General features: G+C 32.6%; 1 protein-coding gene across 1 annotated transcript; it reads left to right on the plus strand.

Annotated features, from left to right (window-relative positions):
• Window positions 1-16,465: 16,465 nt before the first annotated feature.
• Window positions 16,466-18,378, plus strand: LOC121980379 (E3 ubiquitin-protein ligase RDUF1-like). The gene has a single exon (XM_042532390.1). It carries the CDS (start codon window positions 16,749-16,751, stop codon window positions 17,919-17,921), a length of 1,173 nt encoding a protein of 390 aa, XP_042388324.1. The 5' UTR covers window positions 16,466-16,748; the 3' UTR covers window positions 17,922-18,378.
• Window positions 18,379-18,700: the final 322 nt, after the last annotated feature.

Here is an 18,700-nt window from a genome sequence, read left to right on the forward strand (position 1 = left end):
TCCTGGATCTTAATGTTAAATAATCTATTTAGAAAGAGATCTCGTTTGGTTACCTTAGCGTCACTCGTTCCCTCGTGCAGGTCGATGAGCTTGTCCCACAGTTCTTTCGCATTTTCATGTGGGTCCACTCTGTTCAACTCCTCCTTTGTTATCCCGCATTGTAGAGTGTTGAGCGCCTTGAAGTCGATCTGGACTTTTTTTTTCATTTCCGGATTTCATTGTTCTGGGTCCATTGGGTTTTCAGAGTTGTCGATAGGCACCTTGTAGCCTCTGGTGACGCTAAACCACCGGTTGAAGTCGGTCTTCAAGTAGACTTCCATTCGTTTCTTCCAGTATGGGAAGTCGTCGCCACTGAATAGGGGAGGTCGGACGGTGTCGTAACCCTCAGTATGGGCCATGAATCATGCACACAAAGAGAAAAAAAAAAGAAGAGAGGGTCTCAAGACTTGGTCTTGGATTAGTAGTGTGGGAGAAAAAAAAATATTACGATTGAAATGGTGTTGCACCAGTTCAGTTTAATTCGCTACGAAGAAAATGTAGTTTGGATTATATCGAAAAAACTTAAAGTCAAAAAAAAACTTTCACCCCCTTGCTTGATTGGTGGTTGCACCAAATCAGAGCGGTACCTACTCTGATACCACTTGTTGGATTATAGAGTTTGCTAGAGGGGGGAGTGAATAACGATCAAAAAATTCATAACAAAGTCAAGTCGAGTACGTAGTAGAAATATGAAAGATACAATGCTAACACAACCAATTTTACTTGGTTCGAAACCTTTGTCAACTCCTACTCCAAGGTCCGCACATGAGAGCTAGTACTTTCGATGGGCAATCACTAATAGTTCGCAAAAACGATTACAGAATAAGTACAGGAACTATGAAAAGAATACCGACAACAATTGAAAAGAAAATCGAGCCGTAGGTTATCGGAGAGGCTTCGCAACGTCGCAGGAACAGAGCGCAATAGAGCAGTCATAGAAGAAGTTGTTGTTCGTAGCTCTGGAGGAAGACTCCTTTTATAGGAGTGCTCCAGGCGCCCGGATCCCTTCCGGGCGCTCGGACCGTGATGTCAGCCCGCCCAATCAGCTCACTCCACGTTTGCGACGAGATAGACTTTTGCCTTCCGGGCGCCCGGACCACCATTTTCCAGAACTCGTTTTCCTGCAAGAAAATGTTAGTCCGAGGCAAAATAAAAATTATACTACCTTGCAAAACAAAGTGTTAGCACAATTATAGTAAAGGGTAGTACTTAGATTCTGTCTCACCGAGACCAGAATCTAGTCACGATCTCAACTTATATTCCCGAAATGGTTCTAAGTTGGATCGACGCATACTGTTCCCTCGAACGAGGAACGCGTCCTCACCAAGTCACTCCCTTCTAGTGGCTTACCTTAACTTACCTGCCAGATATTCGGTTAGTCTGTCGACCTATCTGAACTTCATGCCAGCTATCCGGTCAGCCCGTCGACTTAGCTGGGCTTCGTGCCAACTATCCGGTCGACCCGTCGACCTAGCTGGGCTTCGTGCTAACTATCCGGTCAGCCCGTCGACCTAACTGAGCTTCGTGCCAGATATCCGGTTAGTCCGTCGACCTATTTGGACTTCGCACCAACTATCTGGTCGGCCCGTTGACCTAGGTGGATTTCTCCTGCACACTCAGTTAAAGTGTTAGATCACAACAAACTTAACTTAGCCTTCTTTATCATTCATCAAAACCTGAGTTAGACCATTAGTGCTAACTGCACCAACAATAAAGTAGTCCACTTCTCCAATTTATGGAGCAAGCTTTCCACTCCTTCAAGCTTCTTATTAAGCTCCTCGATCAGCCGTAAAGCTTCTTTTTCAACCATCTTTGGTTGTTTTGTTATCTCCGCAATCAATTCTTTAACTTCTTGCTTTGTTAATAGTCTATTTTCTGTATAAACAATTGTCAGATTTTTCAAAGCATTTTTCATTTGTGCGACCTCTTTCTCTAGGTCTTAACACCTTTCAAGTATTAATTTAAAGTTTTTCAAATGTACTCGGGAGGATAAACAGATTTTGTCGTGGACTATAGCAAGATTATTTGCTAATTGTTTTATGGAAACTGTGGTAGATGAAGTAAGGCCCAGGTACTTTAGGTCAGATGTTCGGGAATTATTATACCACTCTTGAATTGTCCTTTCCCAAGTTTTCGACATCTAAGTCATACCGATCTTAGTGCTAACATAAATTATTGTCCTCTTCAATTCACGTAGACTATAGTCCACACTATATGGAGGATTTAATTGGAGAATTAGTCCAGTCTAATTCTAAATTATGTTATGTATGATTTGGAATTCTATATTCTTCCATCAATTTTCAGCCAGTTAGACATAAAAGATACTAATATCTACAAAATTATTTGATACTCTATATTTTCTTGAGTATTTATGTTCTAGTTTTTGAGTTGAACAATATTTATTCTAAATTCTACAAAAAAATTCTGTGATCATGTTTTCTTACAAGGATTGATAATTTTATTTTATTTTAAAAGTTTAGATTTGAGCTTCTTTGTAAAATATATTTTTTATTTAAATTGGATCAAAGTATATAGAAGCTGTGGGGTATCAAGACATTATTGTCAATATAAATTTTATTTAATCAACATATTGTATATTTGAAAGCATAAATTTACGCGAATCAATGAGATCTTTTGATAATGTAACACAAAGATATTAAATGTTAATAAAGTTAGTTTTGACTTAATAAATTTATGAGATTAATAATTTATAGAATTGTATTTGCATCACGCCACTTTTAAATTTTATTTTTAATTACATTTTAGATCATTTATATTATAGTTAACGCAAGTGAGCGAGGGTGGGACGGCAGCCGTGGTAGAATGTTCTAGATCATTTATATTTTTTTACGGCGCATCATTGTTGTAATCAATATTAGGAAAAAAAAAATATGAGGTTCTAGTCTTATTTGTGGTGGATTGTAGATTTTTTTTATTATTATTATTTCGGTAAGAAGTGGCTTTAAGAATGTCGGTCAACTGAATGGGTATGCATGAGTGATTGGCAGATGAAAATTTTCCGTTGAGTTAAGTTGGTTATTTTCATGATTAATCAATTCGAAGAGTTTGATAATTGAATTAAAAAAATAATATGGAAACAAGTTTTTTTTTTTTAATATCCTTGTGTTATCGTAAAATATCTTTCATAATTTATCTATTTTTATTTTACTATGAGATTAATGATATTGGATGACGATACTAAATTATTTGGCATAAGGTGATATCGTATTTTGTTGCCGTGAGAAAAAAAATATGATAATTTTTTAAAAAGGAGTACCTAATTCCTTGAATTGACTAAAAGGTGCATCACACTTTGATAATTATCCAAGGATGTACTAACATATCTAATATGCCTATTCCACCCCTCCTCATAATTACATTTACATGGAATCTCTTTCTCTACTTGTGAAAAAGTAAGCAAATCTCTTTTTCTTTTCTCTCACCTATCCTCTCACCTATCCAATTTTATTTAATTAAAATTATTTTTTTTTCCAAACCTTTATACCATCACCAGGGAAGCAAAAAATAATAATGAATTTTATTTAATTAAAATTAAATTTTTTTCAAAACCTTTAGACCATCACTAGGAAAGCGAAAAATAATAATGAAGAACATATTTAAACTCCTTATAATTTTAGAAATTTATAAGATCTACAATGATTACAATATGATATCTTTAGATCGATCAATAAGTTTCGATCTATTCATGAAAAGCAAGTAACTCTCTTTCGTCTATTCTCTCATTTATTGAATTTTATTCAATTTGAATTATTTGTTTTAAAACCTCTAGAGCATCACTGAAGAAGTCAAGAATAACAATACAGAGCATGTTTGAACTCTTGTAATTTTAGAAATTCATACGACTTGAAATGCTTGCAATATGAGATGTTTAGGTCGAAATCCATTATTTTGGTCGAAACTCACTGATTGACCTAGAACTATCAAATTACAATCATTTCAGGTCCTATAGATTTATGAAATTATAAAGAGTTCAAATATGTTCTCCATTACTATTTTAGAGTATATTTAGACTTCTTGCAATTTTAGAAATCTACAGTACTTGAAATAGTTGCAATATGAGGTCTCTAAGTCTATCAATGAGTTTGGTCGAAATCTACTGATTGACTTAGAGATCTTAGATTGTAACAATTTCAGATCCTGTGAATTTTTAAAATTGTAAGAAGTACAAATATGCTCTCCATTGTTATTTTCGACTTCTTTAGTGGTGGACTAGGAGCACAGATCTCCTGGACCACTTTTTTGTGGTCCAGGGGATGTGCCACTCGTATTTACGGTCGGATTGTGGCCGCGATCCGGCCGCAAATAGTTGAGATCCTTTCCTGGGTTTACCGTCTCTACCAGGTTATAATTTTTGTTTGGAGCGGGCGGGCGAAGGCCGCCCGGAGGCCTCCGGTGATGGATAAGTGGTCAGGTTATTGGGCGCCGAACGAGGGTGTCTTCCGGGCAACCTCCGGCCGCCCGCTCCGAACAAAATCTATAACCTGGTGAGGATGGTGTACCCAAAAAGGGATCACAACTATTTACGGTCGGATCGCGACCACGATCCGACCGCAAATACGAGTGGCACATCCCTTGGACCAAAAAAAGTGGTCCAGGAGATCCTGCCTCGTGGACTAGAGGTTTTTTTAAAAAAACTAAATCGCTTTTTTTTTCTTTTTTTCTGTTGGGTCTGATATCTCCTCATATCAGGTCCACATTTGGCCTGATATGGGGAGATATCAGGCCCAATATAGGTCTGATCTCCTATAAGAGACACAAGAAAAGAAAATTATTTTTTTCAAAATCTTTGGATCACTCCTAGAAAAGTTAAAAATAACAATAGAGAACATATTTACACTTCTCGCAATTTTAAAAATCCATAGGACCTGAAATAGTTAGAATCTGAGGTCTCTAGATTGATCAGTGAGTTTCAGTTAAAATCTACTATTCGACCTAAAGATCTCATATTGCAACCTTTTTAGGTCCTATAGATTTCTAAAATTATAAGGAGTCCAAATATGCTCTACATTATTATTTTCGACTTTCCTAGAGGTGGTCTAGAAGTTTTGAAAAAAAATAAATTTTCTTTTTTTCGTTTTTGTTTTTTTCTTTTTGTTGGGCCTGATATAGGGAGATATTAGGCCCAACGTGGATCTGATCTGTTAGATCGTGGAAGTCGCTAGAGAGGGGGGGGAGTGAATAGCGATCGAAATTCGAAGCGAGTATACAGCGGAAAAATAAAAATCACAATGCTAACAGGAACCAGTTTTACTTGGTTCGGAGCCTTCGTCAACTCCTACTCTAAGACTCACACTCGTTGAGTGCTTTCGTTGGACAATCACTAATAGTTCGCAAACAAGATTACAATAGTAGGTACTAGAACTATTAAAATGAAATACCGACAACAATAATAATAAAAAAACTTGAACCGCAAGTTGTCGAAGTAGCTTCACAGCGTCGCAGGGGCTGAGCGCAGCAGAGCAGTTGTAGAAGAAGTTGTTGTGTTTGATGCTCTGTGAAGGCATTCTTTTATAGGCATGCTTCGGGCGCTCGGATCCCTTCCGGGCGCCCGGACCGTGACGTAGGTCCGGCCAATCAACATGCTCCAAATCTACGACGAGATAAATTTTACCTTCCAGACGCCTGGACCACCATTTTCCAGAAATTTCTTTTCCTGCAAGAAAATGTTAGTCCAAGGCAAAATAAAGATTAAACTACTTTGCAAAACAAAAGTTAGTACAAATATAATAAAACAGAGTAGTAATTAGATTTCGTCTCACCGAGACCGGAATCTAGTCACGATCTCAACTTAAACTTCCGAAATGGATCTAAGTTGGATCAACGCCTAAGTTCCCTAACTGGGAACGCACCCTCACCAAGTTACTCCCCTCTAGTGACTTACCTTAACTTACCTGTTAGACGTCCGGCCAGCTCGTCGACTCGACTGGACTTCGTGCCAGCTACTCGGTCGGCCCGTTGACCTAGCTGGACTTTGTGCCAAACATCCGGTCAGTCCGTCGACCAGTCTAGACTTCATGCCAGCTATTAGGTCAACTCGTCGACCTAGCTAGGCTTCTTACCAGACATCCGGTCAGCTCGCTGACCAGTCTGGACTTTGTGTCAGCTATCAGGTTAGCTCGTCGACCTAACTGGGCTTCGTGCCAACTATCCGGTCGGCCCGTCGACCTAGCTAGGCTTCTCCTGCACACTTAGTCAAAGTGTTAAATCACAATGAAACTAACTTAACCTACTTTGTCATTCATCAAAACCTGAGTTAGACTGTCAGTGCTAATCGCACCAACAATCTCCTCCTTTTTGATGCAATGACAACCTGGGTTAAGTTAGTGAAAAATATGCAAAACATAAGCAATTATAAGAAACGACATGGTTTTAAAGTTAGTCTTGTTTTATATTTGGTATTTTGTTGCTAAGTAAATTAAACCACTTAACCCTCCTCTTTGGCATTCATCAAAAATAGTAAGAAAGATGGCAAAGTAATACAAATTTGACAACAGAAAATTTTGATAAAATAAAATTTTCAAGTTTACATGGGGAGTTAACTTAAAAAAATAATTCAATGGAAAATGTTTTGAAAAAGTCGTTTAAGGTAAAAATGTAAGCTTTAAACTTTCGATATCAGAAACAATTTTCAACATCTCAAAAAAATATTTCCTAAAATAATTTTGTAAAATATTAAGGTAAAAATTGACTAACTTTGTAAGTTAAAATAAGTTTGCAAAATTAAATTAATTTTTGGAGTAAATTTCAAAAATAAGCTTGCAAAATTAATGTAATTTTCAAAAATAAGTTTATAAAAGTCAATTTTCAAAAATAAGTTTGTAAAATTAAAGTAATTTTTTAAAATAATTTTAAAAATAATTTTACAAAATTAAATAATTTTCAAAAATAATTTTATAAAATTAAAGTAATTTTAGAATAATTTTGCTAAAGTATTTTCAAGGAAATGAAAAACACTTTTCAAAAATAATTTTGTAAAATATTTTTAAAGAAGAGAAAATAATTTTGTTACAAATAGTTTTACTACGTATGAAACCGATTTGAATTAATCCTTCCCCTGAATCTGATATTATTTTTGAAGTAAGACTTTTAAAAATATTTGTCAAGAAAATTTAAAGTAAGATTTTCAAAGTATTTTTAAAAGTGAGGTAGGATTTTCAAAAAAAAACTAAAAAGAAATTTGATAAGGAATAAATAAAAAATCTAAGGAATTTAATAAAATAAAATATAAGGAAATAATTTTTTAAGTAAATATTTTTAAAAAATTGATCTTTACCTGAATTTGATACTCCCCTAAATTTGATACTCCCCTGAATTTGATATTCTCCCTTAATTTAACACTCCCCCTTAAGTTAACACTGGCTTTAGATATTTTAAATTTTAAAACCTTAGCACATTTTTCTATATAAGTGTTTTAGGGGCTTTAGTGTTAGTAACACTTATATTTATCGAGTATAGTATTTACATAAGTATTTCTATATACTTGGTATATCAATGGTTTATTGATTAACTTTTATTTTACTTGACTTATTTGATTAAATTTTATATTAATTAATTTCATATTAATTGATTGAAAAATATTAGTTATAATTTACTTAATCTTTAAGTTTTGATTAAGTTTAACTTAAGTTATGTTGAATTAGGATTAGCTAAGTTTAGAATTAATATTAATTTATTAAAGTTATTAAACAAAGTTAAATAATGTAAAAGTTCAATTTGCGTTAATTTTTAATTATGATAAATTATAATTTAATTACAGTAAAGTTAAGATTTTGATTAACGTTGAAATTAAGATTAATTGAGTTAAATTAAGGTTCAGTTTTAATTAACCTTCAAATGTAAGGTCAAGTCTAATTTAAAATGCATTAATGTACAGTTAATGTTTGAAGTTTTTACATCAATTATTTACTTATTAATTAATTAATTCAGTTTAGATTTTTAAGTTAATCAAATTTTAATTATTTTCTAATTAAGATTTAATAATTTAATTAAGATTTAAGTTTTAAGTTAAGTGTCTAAGTTTTAAATTAAGTTTTAATTTAATTTGTAAATTAAGTTTTAATTTAATTTGTAAATTAAGTTTTAATTTTAAGCTTTAATTTAAGCTTTAATTTTAAGTTTAAAATTTTTAATTAGATTTTTAATTTTAATTTTAAAGTTACATTTTAAAGATTTTTTTAATCCTAATTTTTTAAAAGTTAAACTAATTTTTTAAATGATTTTAAAGTTAAATTAATTTATAAAATAATTTTAAATTTAAATTATTTTTTAAAATAATTTTTTAAAATACTTTTTAAAGTTAAATTAATTTTTAACATAATTTTTAAGTTAAATTAATTTTTAAAAGTTAAATAAATTTTTAAAATTATTTCTTTTAAGTTAAAATAATTATTTTTAAAGTTAAAATAACTTTTATGTTAAATTAATTTTTAAAATAATTTTTTTAAGTTAAAATAATTTTTTAAAAGTTAAAAATATTTAAGTTAAAATAATTTTAAAATAATTTTTAAGTTAAAATAATTTTTAAAATAAACTTAAGCTTTAATTTTAAGTTTAAATTTTTTAATTAGATTTTTAATTTTAATTTTAAAGTTAAATTTTAAAGTTTTTTTTAATCCTAATTTTTTAAAAGTTAAAATAATTTTTATAATTATTTTAAAGTTAAATTAATTTTTAAAATAATTTTAAATTTAAATTAATTTTAAAATTAATTTTAAAAATAATTTTTTAAAATACTTTTTAAAGCTAAATTAATTTTTAAGATAATTTTTAAGTTAAATTAATTTTTAAAAGTTAAATAAATTTTTAAAATTATTTCTTTTAAGTTAAAATAATTATTTTAAAAGTTAAAATAATTTTTATGTTAAATTAATTTTTAAAATAATTTTTTAAAAGTTAAAAATTTTTAAGTTAAAATAATTTTAAAATAATTTTTAAGTTTAAATAATTTTTAAAATAATTTCTTTCAAGTTAAAATAATTTTTTAAAATATATATTTTTAAAAATAATTTTTTTGAATAATTTTTTTATTTAAATAATTTTTTTAAAGTTAAAATAATTTTTATCAGTTAAATTAATTTTTTAAAATAATTTTTATCTTAAATGAATTTTTAAAATAATTTTTTAAGTTAAAATAATTTTTAACTTAAATGAATTTTTAAAATAATTTTTTAAGTGAAAATATTTTTTAGAAATGAGTTGAAATTGAATTTTTAATTTAATTTTTAATTAAATTAAATTAAACTATTTTTAACTTAAATTAAATTTTAAAATAATTTTTTAATTTAGAATAATTTTTAAAATAATTTGAAATTGAATTTTTAATTTAGTTTTAAATTAAATTAAATTTGTTTTAGTTTAAATTATTTTAATTTTAAATTTATTTTAATTTAATTTTAATTTTAATTTTAATTTAATTTTAATTCAATTTAGTTTAATTTAATTTAATTTATTTTATTTAATTTTAATTTTAAAATCCTTAGTCATCTCACCCGATCTATGTTTTCAATTAAGGAATCCTATAATTTTTGTGAGATGAGTTAAGTTCAATTTCAAGGTTTGGTTTGACTTTGTGTTAGATTCAATTTTAACTTTGGGTTTAATAAACAGATATTCTTTGGATAAAGTTCTTGGATATAGTGAGCCACCTGGATATCATTAGAGTAACCATGCTTTCAAGATTTTTCAAATAGTCTCATCCACTAAACTTAGTACAAAACCTTGGTCTAACTAGTTAGGATCTGTAAGGGGTAGCTTCAGTTAGTTCCACTCAACTAAATGCACTAGGTCGAAGTCATATCTTTCTAGACATGCATAGATAGAGTTCCCCTAACTTACTATCATCCAAAACTTCAAGTATTGTAGGTCAAGTTAACTTTGTCCCTTTTTAAGTCAATCCTAATTACCCTGCCGGGTAGGTTATTTTTGGAGGTACCAGCTATTCTAGAGTCTCCTCCTAAATTATTGATTTTTATTTTAAGATTTTTAATTTGTAATTTAAATTTAAGTTTTTAATTTTGAATTAATTAAATTGGTCAAATTTTCCTTTTTGAAGGAGCATATTTAATATTTAAATTTTCTTCCAATTTTAATTTTATTAAGTTAAGATTTTTAATGTTTAAGTTTTTATTAGTTTTTAAATTTGAATTGATTAAACTGTTTAAATTATATTTCTTTAAAGGTTTATCTCTTAGTTTTTTATTAACTATTAATTTTGAACTTTCTAAATTATCTTTGTTTAATATGTTATTTTTAACATTTAATTTTAACTTTGTTAAATTTAGTTTTGATTTTATTAAAGTATTTGATTTTATCCTTATATTTTCTTTGCATTTTATGTTAATATGATTAGTTGAATTTATTAGATTAGTCTTTATCTTTAAAATTTAATATTTTGTTAATTAAATTATCTTAGTTTTGGATATAATTCTCTAGATTGATATTGTCTAGATTATTAAATAATTTATTAAGGTATTTATTAATTTCATCTAAATCTATTTCGTTATTTTTTTAGTTAAACTTTATTTTAATGCTTGAATTAATTATTTCTGAATTAATTAATGTGTCTGAATTGATTTGGTCAATGTTTTGTTTGACCAAATCACGATTGATATCAATTTGATCGAAGTCTTGATTGACTTGATCAAAATCTAGATAGTCATTCAAATTGATTTGGTTATCATTTTAATTTTTAGGTTTATTAATTATTTTTAGATTTTTTGAATTTTCTAAATTAATTAGGTTTGTTTTATCAGATAATATCCTAGGGGTATTTTTGCATGTATTGTCAAATACATTATTTTCATGTATATTTTCAGAAATATCCAAATTAACATGCATATTTTTTAAACTACTATTAGCAGGGGTATTTTGATAAATATTACTAATCTTGAGCGCAACTCCTAATTCAGTAAGCTCTTTCATTGGATTGACTCGATTCTGGATTCAATTTTGACTTGATCGTCTAACTCCAATGGCTCCTCATGAAGGTTGGTCAGGCAGGTCCAAAACTCGTGGGCATTCTTGACCTTTCCTATCCTGCAAGTAACTTTGTTAGGTAATAAATCTGAAACTAACTTTATTACCTTTTAGTTTGTTTCCGAGTTTTGTATTGATCTTCTCAGTGTCATGTCACCATCAAAGTCGTTCATGAAGATGAAAGTTTTCATCTACATACTCCATAGATTCTTGGTCTTGAATTAGTAGTGCGGGAGAAAAACAATATAGTATTTCACTGATTTCTAAAAAATAATAAAAAAATAATAATAATAAATTAATAAAAAATATTATTTCAAATTTTGGTAAATGCGATATTTTGCTAATACTAACTAACGGTGAAAAGATGATAATATATTTTGAAAAATAATTTTGGAGGGAACAAACGAATAATATCTATTTTGCTAATACTAACCAACGTAAGAATATTTTTTAAACACAAATTATATCTATTTTTTTTTAAAAAAAAAAAGAATTCCCCTTGCTTGATTGGTGGTTGCACCAATTTAGAGCGGTACTCGCTCTGATACCACTTGTTGGATCTTGGAAGCCGCTAGATGGGGGGGGGGGATGAATAGCGATCGAAAATTCGAAGTGAGTATGCAATGGAAAAATAAAAATCACAATGCTAACAAGAACCAATTTTACTTGGTTCGGAGCTTTCGTCGACTCCTACTCCAATGCTCACACTCGTTGAGTGCTTTCGTTGGGCAATAACTAATAGTTCGCAAACAAGATTACAACAGTAGGTATAAGAACTATTAAAACGAAATACTGACAACAATAATAATAAAAAAAACTTGAACCACAAGTTGTCGGAGTAGCTTCGCAGCGTCGCAGGGGTTGAGCGCAACAGAGCAGTTGTAGAAGAAGTTGTTGTGTTTGATACTCCGTGGATATCTTCTTTTGTAGGCATGCTCTGAGCGCCCGGAAGGGATCCAGGCGCTCAGACCGTGACGTAGGTCCGGCCAATCAACGTGCTCCAAATCTGCGATGAGATAAATTTTGCCTTCCGGGCGCCCGAACCACCATTTTCCAGAAATTTCTTTTCCTGCAAGAAAATGTTAGTCCAAGGCAAAATAAAGATTAAACTACCCTGCACAACAAAAGTTAGCACAAATATAATAAAACAGAGCAATAATTAGATTCTGTCTCACCGAGACCAGAATCTAGTCATGATCTCAACTTAGATTTTCGAAATGGATCTAAGTTAGATCAACGCCTAAGTTCCCTAACTGGGAACGCGTCCTCACCAAGTCACTCCCCTCTAGTGACTTACCTTAACTTACCTGCCAGGCGTCCGGTCAGCTCATTGACCTGTCTAGACTTCGTGTCAGCTACTCGGTCAGCCCGTTGACCTAGCTGGACTTTGTGCCTGACATCCGGGTAGCCCGTCGACCAGTCAGGACTTCGTGCTAGACATCCGGTCAACCCGTCGATCAGTCTGGACTTCGTGGCAGCTATCAGGCCAGCCCGTCGACCTAGTTGAGCTTCGTGCCAGACATCCGGTCAGTCCATCGACCAGTTTAGACTTTGTGCTAGCTATCAGGTCAGCCCGTTGACCTAGCTGGGCTTCGTGCCAACTATCTAGTCGGCCCGTCGATCTAGCTGGGCTTCTCCTGCACACTTCGTCAAAGTGTTATTTCACAATGAAACTAACTTAACCTACTTTGTTATTCATCAAAACCTGAGTTAGACCGTCAATGCTAACCACACCAACCCCATAACAAGTATGAGAAGAAAATAAAAAAAAAAAGAAAATAAAAGAATTTATTTTTTTTTTCAAATCTTTGAACCATCCCTAGGAATGCTGAAAATAATAATGGAGAGCATATTTGAATTCCTTTCAATTTTAGAAATCCACAGGACCTAAAATGGTTGCAATCTGATATCTCTAGGTTGATCAGTGAGTTTCGTTCGAAATCCACTAATTGACCTAGAGACCTCAGATTGTAACCATTTCATGTCTTGTGGATTTTAAAAATTATAGGGAGTCTAAATATACTCTCCATTATTGTTTTCGATTTTTTTAATAGTGGACCAGAGGTTTTGAAAAAACTTGGCAAGATATGGAGAGATATTTGACCCACATTAGGCCTGATATGAGGAGATATCAGGTCCAATGTGGGTCTAATCTCCCATAAGAGGAGAAAAGTAAAGAATTTAGTTTTTTCAAAACCTCTGAACCACCCCTAAGAAAGCTAAAAATAACAATGGAGAGTATATTTAGACTCATTATAATTTTAAAAATTAATAGGACCTAAAATGATTATAATATGATGTCTTTATGTCGATCAGTGAGTTTCAGTCGAAACTCACTAATTGACCTAGAAATCTCAGATTGTAACTATTTCAGGTTCGATGAATTTCTAAAATTGTTAAGAGTTCAAATATGCTATCCATTGTTGTTTTTGGCTTCCCTAGAGATGGACTAGAGATTTTGAAAAAAACTAAATTTATCTTTCTTTCTTATTTTTTTATTAGGCCTCATATCTTTCCATATCAAACCCACATTAGACCTGATATGAGAAGATATCAGGGCTAAGTTGGGCTTAATATGGGGGATATCAGGCCCAATGTGAAATTGGTCTCTTATAACATACATGAGAAAGAAATTAAAAAAAAAAAGAAAAGAAAAAAAAAATTTATTTTTTTTAAATCTTTGGACTACCACTAGAAAAGTCAAAAATAATAATGGAGAGTATATTTGGACTCTTTGTAATTTTAGAAATCCACATGACTTGAAATGATTGTAATATGATATTTTTGTGTCAATAAATGAATTTCGATTAAAATTCACTGATCGATTTAGAAACATCAGAAAGTGATTTGATTATTTTCCACAAGTGGAGAGAAAGCGAGAGAGAGAGAGAGAGGTTGGATGCAACCATAATTGTTAGGAGGGCTAAAATACAAAGATTAAATATATCAATGTACTGGTTGTTAATTACTAAAGTAAAATATACTTTTTGGTCAATTCTAAGAGTTAAAGTGCTTCCGGTAAATTGTCGAAAAAAATAAATAGAAATATAGTATATATTATCATTTTGGTTAAAAAAAACCTAATTTTTAAAATACATTTCTCATTATTAAAATATTTTATTTTAATATTATAATATAGAATAAATTTGTTTTAATTAATTAAAATTATTATATACAAATTATTATTTATTTTAATACGTTGTGGTAGATATAACCTTTTGTGTTATAATAGTACTTGAATAAAAATATTTCCATACTGAAGAATATATTAAAAAAATATTTTTAATATTTTGTTTAAGTGGACACCGAATATTCCATTTACGTTGATCCAATTAATTCAATTCAGTCTATAGTTCATATTTCGTCGACCAATCTTTCCTAATTCATATCTTTGTTGAAAAAATTTCTTTTGTAATTCCTTACATAAGGACTCAGAAAATATCGGATCCCGCTTACACAAGTAAATTGTTGATAAAATTTCAAAATAACACTTTCTTTTGACCCAATCTTTTTTTTCTCCTTATCATTCAGATTACGGAAAGACAAGAAAATTTCAGGGTAACAAACATTATCCAGAATTTCTCTTAGATTCGAACCCATAGCCGACGATAGAACTAGAATAGATATTTTTTATTTCCTACTCACACGGACCCATATCCTTAAAGTAGCCTATTTATCCCGTATAAATCTCTCATTAGCCACTAAGTTAATCAAGAAGTATTTGTAAAGGATGTCTTCGGGGTTATGATGTCATGGTAGGATATCTAGGTTATCTTTTAGGTATCTATGGTTCGAACCCCAACTACGGTGTATTTGTAGGAATTTTTTCTCCAAATGAGGGGCGCAATTAAAGGATACTGGGCTTCTGGTCTGGCCACCCTGCGCTTCCCGATTTATCTTGGTGGTCGGTGAAAAACTTCCATGGGATCGGATCGATCACCCAGAGATAGTCAATCAGACTAACTGGGATTATTGAAAAAGTATTTGTAAAGGATGATTTATTAACACAATGTTCTTAGATTAATCATCTATGGAAAAAAAAATTATCTATTAATTTATTCAAAATTATCTATTAATTTATTCAAATTGAGACTCAATTTTCAAATACTGAAAAATAAAAAATGTGTTCTTGTTGTAATATTATCTTGGAGGCCTAATATTATTATATTGTTCTAATTCTATGGTGTATGGAAGAGAATTAAGTTATTATTTAAGTATTCATGATTCGATTTTTAATTATGATATATTTATAGAATTTTTTTTTAAATGAGACATGTAATCATATAATGTTTGACTTTTGAATTATCTATGATCGTTTTTTGATTTATTCTAATCCTAGGTGAAATTTTTTTATAAAATTAGATGATGATTTCAAATTTAATGTTACACAGTTCGTCATTATATAGGGAGGAGGAGAAGGAGGAGGAGGAGGAGGAGGGACTTTTTTTAGTTTCTGCCTTATTTAAAATTTACATCTTCACCCAATTATTCTAAAATTATGGGAAACAATGTAAAGGATGTTTTATGGCCAGTTGCACGTCTTTGCCCTTTTTTTTCCTCTTTAAATAAGAAGAAAAAAAATAATTGGCCTTTTCTTTTTCTTATTCAAATTGCAATCGCTTCAATAAAAAAATAAATGACGAACTATATAATATCAAATTTGGGAGGATAAATTTGATCAGAAAGTGTTGATAGGGATGGTTAAAGTTTAATATAATGTGGTTGCGTGTCCATTAAAAAAAATTTGTTTACAACTATATTGAAGTTGAATAACTACTACAGCTCAAAACTGTGCTCAGGAATAAGCAAAAATTCGATTAAATCGAATAAATCGAGTTTTATTCATAAATTTGATTTTTTTTCTTTAAAAAATTAATTAATTCAGTTAATTTGATTCAGATTTGATTTTAAATTTTTTATTTGATTAAATTGAATTAATCGAATAGATTGAATTTTTAAATTAAATTGATTTTTTACATCATAAATTTTAATAAATTTTAGACCGAATCAAATTTTTATTAAGCTAAATCAAATTTTTTTAAAAAATTGATTTTAAAATTTGATTCGGTTTGATTTTTATCAAAAATCAGTTCAGTTTAATTTATTTAAAAAAATCGACTCAGTTTGGTTCGATTAATTCAATTCGATTTGATTTTAACCGAATACTCATTATTTTTTTTTTTGTTTTTTGTTTTTTTTTTTTTGCTCGGAGCCATCCTGTCAAGTAAGGGTTTTTATGTAATTATGCCCTCCGGCCGACCGTACACACCCGACCGACCGAAAACGCTTTCTCCGGCGGATCGGACTGAACCCAACCTGGTTCGCTTCTGTCCGGTCTGATGTACCTTTCGTCGACGCCGTTGGTGGAACGTTAACGGAGTCGTCAGTGTCCGCAGTAGTGCACGATGGACCGTTCGACGACGCCGTTAAGCGCACCAGGTTCCGCTCTTGAAGCTTCGTCCGGCGCTTAAAACCTTCCCCTTCGCTTTCTCGCTCTCCAGCTGCGGGAATCTACTGAAACATCCAAATCTTCGATTTATATGTGCAGAGTTTGATTTCTTCGGCAGATTTGTGACTTTTCGTTTGTTCTGGTTGGGAAAGATTCGATTTTTAGGGCATCGATTCTAGATCGGTTTGTCTCGATCTTGGATCTCCAGTAGGGTTCTTCTTTCTTTGTTGCTGCGGTGGTCTTCTTGTTGTAGGATACAGCAGCGATGAGCATGGAGACGGCTTCGCCGCAATGGTGTCGTCGCTGCTGTCGCTTCATCTCCGTTGGGCCGGACGCCGTCGTTTGCCCGGATTGCGGTGGCGGCTTCATGAATGCATATGGCCTTTTCCATCCCTCCTTTGCGGTGGCTGCCGAGCCTCGCCGTCGACGCTTCCCCTCCCCGGTGATCGACTCTGCCGCTGCCGACGGGCGGCCACACCAGCACTCGGGGATTAGGTTCCGTAGTAACAGTCGTCCGTCCACGAGCGACCGATCTCCTTTCAATCCCCTCATCGTTCTTCTCGGTCCCGGAGGCTCACGACGCGATGCGGATCGGGATACCATCAACAGTTTTGAGATGTACCACTACGACGGCACAGGGTCGGGCCTCCGCCCCTTGCCAGAAAACATGTCGGATTTCTTGATAGGCTCCGGGTTTGAGAGGATACTCGATCGCCTTTCTCAGATGGAGACCAATGGAGCAGGCAGCAGGCATGTGTTCGGTCACCCGCCTGCTTCAAAGTCTGCCGTCGAGTCTATGCCCACAGTCGAAATTGCTGACCTTCATGTTACCCTGGAATTCCATTGCGCCGTCTGCAAGGATCCCTTCGAGCTCGGAGCTGAGGCCCTCGAGATGCCCTGCAAGCACATCTACCATCAAGATTGCATCTTGCCATGGCTCGCCCTAAGAAATTCCTGTCCAGTTTGCCGGCATGAGATGCCGACGGATGTGCAGCAACCAGATGCGGACGAAGACGCCTCCTTGTCTGGGAACGAGGACGAGATGGTCGGGCTTACCATATGGAGGCTTCCGGGAGGTGGGTTTGCCGTAGGCAGATTCACAGGGGACAGGAGAGCTGCTGAAGGGGAGTTTCCAGCCGTTTACACAGAGATGGATGGCGGATTCAATACTAATGGGGCACCAAGAAGGATAGCATGGTCCTCGAGAGAGAGCCGATCACAGCATCATCGAGGATTCAGTCAGGCATTCCGCAGTGTGCTTTCATTCTTCAGGCGTTTGAGGTCTTCTACTCCGATATCTTCAACCAGGTTAAATCCCAATTCCCAATCTTTCTCAAACCCTTCTGTTAGACACAGGAGATCTTCCATGTTCAGGAGGAGTCCGAGAAGCCGCAGCACAAATTCGACACGAAATGGTGGAACTGTCGATTCACCATGATGGTAATTATGAGAATTAGATTAGAAATACTTATCCTGCAAGAAGAATGAAAATGTTTGTTCAACATATGGCTAGCTGATGGAGAACTCTCGACATCTAATTCCACAGTGAACATGAACGACGTAAAAAGTGTAGCATCTTCTGTTAGCTATCCTCCATCATACATGGCACCTCTATTGCTCTTGAACACACAGAAGAGGCTTTATTTTCTTTAGGTTAGCCGTTCAACATTTTCTACATGTATGTGTTTACTTTAGAAAAAAAAAAATCATATATTCATTAATCGTTTTATGGGTTCACAAATGATCTGTCTGTATCATTTGTCTTTGGAGTTAGATTCAGTAGATTCTAACATCTACATGCTAAAATGTGATTTGTAGAAAACATGCTGCACTGCACATGTAAGATTGGCTTAATTAGTGGTGTAAAGCTAAATGCATTGCTTATTTCTAGCTAAGACACTTTATCTGGCACTATGGTTCATTAACTAGATTACAATTTTATGTGTAAGAAATAATAGACCAATTGTGCAACCTCTCGATCACTGAGCGGACTACTGGGTAGCTTCTGCGAGTATTCGTGCTATCAGAGATACTGCCACATTGTACCAGAACTGTAATTTATCTAGCATCGCAAGATTGTTGTTTTTCTCTTATGAATCTTCTTGTGTTCATAGCAAAGAACTGAAGTTATATGCCTCCCCCTATTTGTGGAAATCTTATTACCTTGTTGTAAGAAATAATGGACCAACCGAGAAACCTTTTGATCACCAAGCGGAC

This window comes from Zingiber officinale, chromosome 5A (genome assembly GCF_018446385.1).
Source record: "Zingiber officinale cultivar Zhangliang chromosome 5A, Zo_v1.1, whole genome shotgun sequence".
NCBI classification, from domain to species: domain Eukaryota; kingdom Viridiplantae; phylum Streptophyta; class Magnoliopsida; order Zingiberales; family Zingiberaceae; genus Zingiber; species Zingiber officinale.

Bases quoted from the DNA above. Each gene is read 5' to 3' on its own strand.
- LOC121980379 (XM_042532390.1), top strand. From the start codon at position 16,749: ATGAGCATGGAGACGGCTTCGCCGCAATGGTGTCGTCGCTGCTGTCGC.